This window comes from Nipponia nippon, unplaced genomic scaffold (assembly GCF_047370975.1).
Source record: "Nipponia nippon isolate SJK-2023a ecotype South Korea unplaced genomic scaffold, ASM4737097v1 scaffold_6, whole genome shotgun sequence".
In the NCBI taxonomy this organism is placed as follows: Eukaryota; Metazoa; Chordata; class Aves; order Pelecaniformes; family Threskiornithidae; genus Nipponia; species Nipponia nippon.
Window position 1 is genome coordinate 44,335,892 of NW_028262380.1, and position 8,948 is coordinate 44,344,839.

At 43.9% G+C, this 8,948-nt stretch overlaps 1 protein-coding gene across 3 annotated transcripts; it reads right to left on the reverse strand.

Moving 5' to 3' along the window:
- Window positions 1–596: 596 nt before the first annotated feature.
- APELA (apelin receptor early endogenous ligand) lies at window positions 597–8,736 on the reverse strand. Of its 3 annotated transcripts, XR_015700145.1 has the most exons (4): window positions 8,273–8,736; window positions 7,659–7,769; window positions 7,119–7,514; window positions 597–5,315 (listed from the first exon to the last, which is right to left on the reverse strand). XR_015700145.1 is itself a non-coding variant. In XM_087737990.1 (3 exons), the coding sequence occupies exons 1-2, from the start codon at window positions 8,352–8,354 to the stop codon at window positions 7,681–7,683; spliced, it is 171 nt and encodes a 56-aa protein (XP_087594116.1). In that variant the 5' UTR covers window positions 8,355–8,736; the 3' UTR covers window positions 597–5,315; window positions 7,659–7,680. The 3 variants fall into 3 exon arrangements, 1 of the variants encoding a protein (XP_087594116.1); XR_015700144.1 differs by having other exon boundaries at window positions 7,119–7,769; XM_087737990.1 differs by lacking the exon at window positions 7,119–7,514.
- Between the last annotated feature and the right edge of the window lie 212 nt (window positions 8,737–8,948).

Genomic DNA, 8,948 nt, shown 5'->3' on the forward strand with positions numbered 1-8,948 from the left:
CTGCATCTGACAGGCCGCAGCTCTGAAATCAGATGCCCAATCCTGTTTTGTCTGGTTAAGCTGCATCTTATCTTAACCTTACCCTCTGCCAGCTGGGCATGGCGGTGGCTAACGCTGCCCGGTCACCTTTGGAGCAACTCATGGTCCAGCACCGTCGATGGAGCCTGAGTAGCTGTCCCTGCAGCCCACAGCATCAGCACCGGGTTGCAGGCTGGACCCTTGCTCTCCGAAGTAAAATCCATAGCATGCTGCACACTCAGTAAGCAGTAAAGCATTAGGGATGAGTTTCAGTAAAAAAAAGTATCGCCTTGTGTCACATCCCACCTGTGGGGAGCAGGGAGGGACTCAGGTTCGCAAATCCCCTCGGTGTGGATTAAGGTGAAATAACACTCAAGGTCCGTACGTAAACATCAGCTTTAATGGGAGATTTCTATAGAACGAATATTGTGTAAACACTGGCCCTCTAACAATTATACCGACCTAAGCTACGCAGCTTTATGGGAAATGAGGGGAAGCCTTGCGTTACTCGACGACTGGGGGGGGGTGGGGAAGAAATAGAGAGATCACCAATCCTGGATGCAGTGCCTCAGCTGCCAATGGGGGTATTTGCTGTAGAGAGCCCACACACACCCCCACATGCCCCTATTTATTGGCCCTAGCTCCTGGACTTCGGGATCCTTCTTTCTTCCCAGTTCCAGGAGTGGCTGAGACGCCCATCAAATCAAGAGATGTGGCCCTAGGCCCCTCCTCGTGACCTAACCCCCTCTCGACGCCTGGCAGGGCCTCCGGGCTCGCAGCGCGGGCGCTTGGTGCCCGTCCCTTCCGCCTTGGGAACACGGTGGTTTGCGGGTGCTCTGCCGCCCAGCGGTGCTCTGCTAAGCACTGGCGCAGCCCTTCTCAGGCATGGTGGGGCAAACCTGCACGTGGGGGAATAGACGTGAATCTGAACAGCTGAAGAAATTACCGATGCTCTTTATATAATTACAGCTGCTGAAATGCATAAATATTTGCAGGTCTGAGGTGTTAACTTGTTAAGATCTAGTGGATTGCAACCAGGGCAGCAAGAAGATAATGAAAAAGAAGGAATGTTTCCTAATATATGTTGCAGCTGTACATTTAAAAAAAAAAAGTATTCTATTTTTTTATTTTGTTTTTTATTATTATTCAGTTTGTACCCCAATAGCCCCAACAATGTGTATGTTTTTCAGGTTTGGGAAAACAAGTATTTCAGACCACCTAAGAAACAGGAAAGATTCAGGGTTGCCCAAAAACTGTTCACACTGTGGGTTTTTTAAGAATTTCTAGGTGAAAGGCTGAAATGTGGAAAGTATTTTGTACACATTAAAGACATTGTGATGATCTCTTACAAATGCACATCATATATAAGGGAAAAACTCTCTGTTGATATTTGTTTTCTGTTTCTGAATAGCTCCTAGTGGAAATTCTATATAAACACTTCAGTATTTCACCTCACAAAGGAAAGCACTGATTGCAAAGGATTTTAATGGGATTTTCGTGCTTTAGGGTTCTATATGAATATGCAGTTAAGCAGACTTGTGCACTGAAGGTCATTCTTAATGTAATAAAGAAAGTATCAAGGACCAAAGGCACTTGGGCAGACAACAATCTAACCTTGAGGTAACTGAAGAGATGAGAAAAAGCATCCTCACCATTGGAATGAGTTAGGCTTGCAGGTGTTATTGCTAACTAAAGACGTAGGTCGCGCTGTTTGTGCTGTTGGAGTGTTCCCACTTTGCACAAATATTTTGCAGCTTGATGACTAGCAGGAAAGATAAAGGCCATTGACAGCAGTGAGAGATCAGTATGCTAATTGTACTTGTCTGATCATAGTCAAACATTTGAAACATTTACCATACTAATGCTTCTCCTGATTGATGCTGATATGATATATAATCTTATGTGACCCTTAGCAAAATTTGGCTTTGTGTGTACAGACACTGAGATATTTATAGCACATGCATGTGGCGTAAGGGAAATATTTCCAGTCTTTATTCTTCTATAATTTCCTTTTTTCCATACTGGAAAGAGGTGAATTGTTTATTATCCTTTGGGAACACACTAATCTGCTGTTTCTCACTGCAGCCTTACATTTACCTCTATTTCCTGTTGACCTGCTGTTACATCATTTTGTATTTCACTCTAAAATAGCCAAGATAAGTTAAAAGACTTAATGAAACCGACTTTCAAATAAAATTTAAAATTTTCCTATGTAACTCTACAAGACAAGGAGTTACTTCTAAGTTTCAGAAACTTGCACTTTGGCTTTCAGAGTTTGAGGTCTGAATTTACCTTTCTGAAACTTGATCCATGCAAACGTCAATTTTGACTTTTGATACACAGCAATTTGTATTTGTACAAACGTCCTTTAAACATACACTCATACAAGCACAGGGAGAGTTCAGTCAGTTCAGCTGTTGTAGCACTGTGTCCAAATGCTTCACGTTTATATGTAATCACACCGTTATCAGGCAAAATGGTTTTTACCAGATGAAGCTTATGTTGTGCAAATCAAATGAAAATGGGTAATTTCAACAAAGTCAAAGGCAAATCCAGCTCAGCTGAAAACAAGGTCTCTTGAAGCCCTGCTCCCACTGAAGTTAAATGTCAACGTAGCGTTGTGCTGTAGTAGCTTCACTTGGCTCTCTAATTCTAATGGGCAAGACATCTAGCACTTAGAAATTTATAGTATGCAACCTGTATTGGGAGAAGTTACCACACATTTTAGCTTCTGCTACACTTCAGGCTACTTCTGAACTTGTTTTTTGTCCTGAAATAAGGAAAGACTGTTTTCTTAAACTTGTGAGAACATTCAGATTTCACGACCTACCACTCCAAGATAATTTAAAATATTGCTTTTTCTAGGCACTAAGACAACGCATAGTCTGGGTTCTGCTGTAATCCTATCAAGATATCATGATGTCACGTTAGAGCATGCTGTGACTACACCAACCAGTAGTTTTAAACTAAGTTCTTTCTATATGGCTTTTATCAGAATTCCACATTTTTAGAAAGATAGAAAATGTGAGGAAAATGTTTACATTAGTAGCTACTATTTATTTGTGTCAGAAATTGAGTAAGAAAAAGTTTTACACACTGATCCCTTATGACTCCACAAGGAAATAACACAAATTCTCCATTTTCTTTAGATTCATTGCCTTTGACAGCTGAAGAACATAAATTTTGAAATGTATACAAAGTTTATTCAAAATGAGACATTGTTATTTGAAGTGCATACTATCTTTTTACAAAATATACAATTAACCAGCTAGTTTATAAACATACCTATCAAAAATCAAAATCAATGCCTTTTTAAACAAGATTTTGTGGTATCAGCATGTCTAAAAAGAACAGACATTTACAATAATTTTGTAGACGGACAATGGGTTTCCTAGGACACTTCGGTACATGTTGTTTTATTTATTTTTAACATCTGTAAGGGAACACGCATATATAGGTCTCTGATAGATACATTATGTTTTTCTTACAATTTTATCAAAGTTAACTGAATAATTATGGTTATATAAAATATCCAGTGCTACACTAAATCCGTATACTCATTTATAAGACATAACTGTTAAATAGTTACTCTTCACCTTTCTTGCTTTTCCATACTCTGCCTGTACTTTTTAAGAGAGATAGCCATGGATACATGTGAAAGCTAAGTTAAATAAATAATTAAAAAATAAAATTAGTGGTGGTATGCCTCTAATTTTGGAAAACTGCTTTTTTTCAAAACTCCAAAGGTTTACCTGCGGGGCTGTTTGTTGGTATAGACAAGTTTGTCCATCTTTTTATGGCACTGATTATTTTCCAAAGCTCCAGAATAGGGTGTAATGTTAAATTTTGATTGTTTTCTTGATTGCTGTTCTTGTACTTACTAGAAACTATGTGTTGCAGGACAAAATTCTAATACTGGATTTAAATTGTGACACTGCTAATCTTCGCTCATCTTTATGCAATTTACAAACAATGTTGACATTTCAAGACTAGTGTAGTGACTCAAAAATCTGGGTGTGACTTATTTCCAGGTTTGTTTTAGTTCCGCTGGTGAAAGGGCTACTGTGTTTTGCTTTATATGTAGGTTTGTAATTTCTGATGATATAAAAAGGAGATGTGAAGCATATATTTTTAAAGACAAAAAGTAAAATAAAAGCTCAATGTATTCGTGACCTCCAGTGCTGAAAAGAACAGGCTGTTTTCTGTTTGAAGTTCTCATTCATTGTAGTGGCATGTTCCAAATATCCCATTCATTTAAATTACAGGAATAGAGTACTGTGCAACACTGGGGTTGACCAAACAAAGGTTTCTTTTCAATGGTCTATTTTTATGCTCTATTTATAATACTGTAGCAGGTATTTTAGGAAAACTACTATTAAGCAAATACTTCTACAGTACTGGATTTTCAAGTATGTTTTAGCTGTCTGGTTTGGCAGCCCGGTTTAAGAAAACAAATGATAGGCTTTGCAGTAACAGCTCATTAGACAGGGGATGGGCTTGACCTTAAGGCCTGACTTGAGAGATCCGAGTTATCAGTTTTGCGTGACCCTTGGCTAATCTCTTATCTCTGTGTGCTTCAATTCTCTATCTATAGAATGAGGGATAATACTCCCTTTGCTTTCTTATGTTGTAAACTCTTACTATGCTTACTATACATGAAACCAGTAGGACCGTTAGTTTGCTGCTGACTTCAGTACTATTACAGTAATACATTCTATGTTATTATTAAGGTAATTCCATAAAGATGCAACATTAGGTGTTAAAACATATATGTATATATTATCAATATATAAAAGTATAATAAAAAAATGGGCTTTCACAGTTCTGTGCTGGAGTCTGACATTATTTAACTCTAAATACTGCCCTGCGCACAGCCTGATTGAGTAGTCAACAGCATGTCCAATTTCTCTCGGTCTGAATAGTACAGACCATTAAGAGTCCCCTTGGTCAGATCCTTCTTAATGCCACTGGAAATCCATCTCAGGTACCTGATGTTTGATTTGGTCTTTAACTTTCACTGGTCGTTACGAGAACCAAAGACTTTATACAGAATGTTTCAACCAGCTGAGTTTCACGTACGTCCTCCCATCACCACCCTCCGTTTCTTTCCCCCCTTCCTAGGGTGTGAGCCAGAGGCCTTTGTTCCAGGTCTTCCAGAATGTGACAGACAGGACTGCTGAAAATGGGATTGTGGTGGCTCTATCAGGTCAGCTGTTGTCGATCTGGACTTCTGACTAACTGCTCTATCGGTTTAATTATTGCTCCTTTAAAACACTGAAAAGCCCATTATGAAATTGCTGTGAAAAAAAGGAGAAATAGCCATTAATGAGAGATTTAGTAACCTGTCTCATACAAAAGAGAATATATTATTTATGAAATACATGGTTGAAATTTGGGATAATGTTTCTTAATTTGGAAATTCCAGCTAAAAAGGTTAAGAAAAACAATCAAAAAGCCAAAAGCAAGAAGGCCTCTAATATAAGGGTTTTTTCCCACTTTTTTTGTCCCATGTGTTGCCTATGCAACTGATGAAAAGTCAAGTTCAATCCCCTCCTCATTCCAAATGTTGTTGCGAAAAAGAATGTTGCTACATTCATCCCAGTTTCCAACCACCTGTTGAAATTCAGGCTTAAGGGTCTATCCTGTTTGCATCTGCAAATAGCTTTATCCATATGTACAACTCTATTGAGATCAATAAGATTACTCACATGAGTCAAGTTACCCAGGCATGTAAATATTTGCTGAATTAGGACTAAAACTGGAAGGGAATGTAAAGGTAAATGGTAAATCTTACTTAAGATAAAAGAGCTGAGCACCCCCAATGATGACTGGAGCTGGTTCAGGTGCCTGTCACCCCTTACTCCCCAGTCAAGTTTTATGGATTTCTAAACAGCTTTATGAAGCAGAATTATCTGTAGCTAAATGTCTAGAAAATATATTATGAATTAATAAGTACACAGTTTTGCTTCATCATTGACTTTTGTTACAAGAAATCAGCTCCTCACATAAAAGGAGATAACACTGAAAATAGCTTTTGTCTTGATGTTCTGTAGGGAAAATAATTCCAGTGTAAGTGCACATGTATCGTGCAGCTACTGCGGTCTCAAGCAAAACGCATTATATACTGCTTCGGACACAGTACATTAGAGAAAATGTAGATGCTTTCTGCACAGACAGTCTCCAGATTATAGATGCCAAACTGGAGGAAGGGGAGTTAAATTTACTTTTCTCAGGAACTGAAGCAGGCCATTCAGAAGTGATTCAAGAAGTCTCTGGACCTAAATTCCACTGTCCCTGTCGTACAGTCTCTGCATGCTGAGTGAATTGATCTGATTGCTTATCTTTTTAGGTTTATGCTTAAACTCATTTAATCTGTCTCTTACTGAAATGAACGCAGTGAGGAGACGTGGCATTCAGTAGTAAAGCATCCTTCTGGCATGTCCCTCTGTCTGCTTGCAGCTCAATTCTGCCACTCAGTATGCAGGCCACCTGAGATTAAACTTAAGATATGGTAATCTTTTTTTCAGCCTCACCAACTTGCCAGATTACCATCCCATATGCACATTCCACGCATTTATAGGCCAGCACTATAGAGCGGAATGGTACCTTTTTGGATGGCTGTTTTGGGAGTGGCGTCGTCTCTTTTCACCAAGGCAGTTTATACATCGACAAGATTCTTGGTATAGAGTTGTTAAAAGTTTGACTTTGGTCTCCTTTTCACTTTTAATCGTTTAGTGAATTGAAACATCTTTGGTCCACAGAGTGCAGGTTCTGCCATCATTTATTGATGATGCTGTCACGCCTGGGGCTATAACTTTATTTTAATATATAATGAGTTTACAAGATGCAAAACTACTGACTGCATGTTTTATTCATCCTTAAATTGCAAGAGCGCCTTGGTTTCCTTTTGATGCCTACCCTATTTGCATATGCTACCTGTGTGCTTCTGCAGTCACTTAGTATTGGAATGTATATGCCCTCATCAGCTATAAAGCATTAATGTTTTGCACTTGTATAGCCTTTCATCCAAGGAGCTCAAAGTCTTTTGCTGACAATGATTAAGAATTACAGTCCCCTTTGAAGTGGGTAAATGCTACTACCTTCATGTTACTGACGGGCAGAGCGAGGTGACTTTGCCCTGCACCCAACGCGAAAGAAGTGTCAGTGCCTCAAGTCCCGGAGCATCCTCTCCAGCTCCCGCTTTATGCTCATCACGCTGCTCGCCCCGCAGCTTTGCCAACAGTCTTAAGGGTTTGCAGGGCGGTAGTTCGTCCTATTTAGCAGGCTCGGGAATTTCCCACTCCGCCTCGGCGAAGGCGTTTGCGCGGGGAGCGGTGGCCGGCGGGGGAAAACGGGTGGGCGGCGGGAAGCGAGCCCCGCGCCCCGTGAGGAGCTGGGCGCCCGCCGTGCGCCTGCCCGAAGCCCTGTTTTCAGAACAAACCACCGGAGACCTGATGAAATCACACCCGTGGCGTGGCTTGCTTCGTCAAATGCCCCTTAAACAGTTCGGAAAGCCAGGTGTAAATTAGGAAACGTGCTGATTGCGGAGAGCGCGCCCAGCGCCTGCGGACCAGCCCCGCCGGGAGGCGGCGGTGGCTGCGCCCTGTGGGCGCGGGTGTGGCCCGACAGGCACGGGTTACCTCGCCCGGGCTCCGCGGGGGCTCAGGGGAAGGGCACCCTGGAGTGGAGCGGCATGCAGCGCCGGTGGGAGCAGCCGTGCCGGTGGAGCTTCCTGCGCAGGGCCAGGTTGGCTGCGGAGAGAGAGAGAAAGGGGAGGCAGGGCGTGAGGGGAGGTCGCCGGATTTCCCCCTCGCTGGTCACGGCGTGGGGGCGAGCGGTCCTGCTCTTCCCGGGACGGGGCGGCCCCGGTCCCGGCCCCGGTCCCGGCCCCGCCGCTCGCCGTGGGCTACCGGTGCCCTCCGCTGCTCCTCCCGCGCCGGCTGCGCTTCCCCGGGAGCAGGCTTGCAACAGTTGCCGACCTTGAGTCCTAATTTATTCCAACCCCCCTAAAGTTGCCAGACTCCTGAGGTACCTCATGCATCATCTCACGCTGCCGGTATAAATCGAGATGAAGCGCACAGACCCAGATTGCAAAAGCCCTCGGTCAAACGCGTGGCAGCGGACGCCAGGAAGCTACAACCTCGTCCCGGAGGGGAGAAAGCGGGTGTGGGATGCGGGTAGAGAAACAGCCCGGGGGTGCCCGCGGCAGCCGCGACCCCCCCGGCACATGCAGTCGCGCTGAGGCACCGCTTACCTGGCCTCTGCCCGTCGGCAGGGAGGAGGAGGAGGCTCGCCAGGAGGAAAAACACGATACAAAGGAGCAGCTGGAGCCTCATGTCGGCGGGCAGCGCAGGGGCGCGCTCGGAGGGTGCGTGTAGGTATAGCGGCGAAGCAACGCGTGGAGCACCGGCCGGCGTGGCTGTCCGAGGGCGGCGGGCAGCCCCCTCACCCCGCCCGGCTCACGGGCCGGTGACAAGCTGGGGAGCCAGCCGCCCGCGGCGTTCTCCAGCAAGGTTAACGATCAGGCAGGAGCAAGGTCCTCGGCTTGCACTGCGGTCAGTGCCTCCCTCTTCCCTTCTCCTTTTCCTTTTTTTTTTTTTTCTTTTTTTTCTGTCACTCCCCCTTATTTTCCATAAGCAAACAATGCAGGAATGAAAAATCCGTGTACACAGTAGCTTCTGTCAATGCATTAGGGGCAAGGAGCCTCCTGAACAATGCAGCGACTTCACTTTAAATTCATCCTAGGCAGGAAAAAAAATATGTAAAACAAGCCCCGGTGTTCCCTCCCCCATTTGCAACTGTTTAAACTTTGCATTGCCCATATTGGTCCCACATGCAGCAAGCACTGGTGGCAGTGGCAGGAAGTCCCCGTCCTCCCCCCCCGGCTTTGTCCCTCCTAAAAGCGAGGGCTGTGGGAGCCCCCCCAGAGC

What these genes read in the sequence shown, in the direction of transcription:
- APELA (XM_087737990.1), bottom strand. Translation starts at nt 8,354, where the DNA reads ATGAGGCTCCAGCTGCTCCTTTGTATCGTGTTTTTCCTCCTGGCGAGC. An exon ending in TGCCGACGGGCAGAGGCCAG is followed by an intron (nt 7,770 to 8,272) that starts GTAAGCGGTGCC and finishes CTCTCTCCGCAG; the next exon opens with CCAACCTGGCCCTGCGCAGG.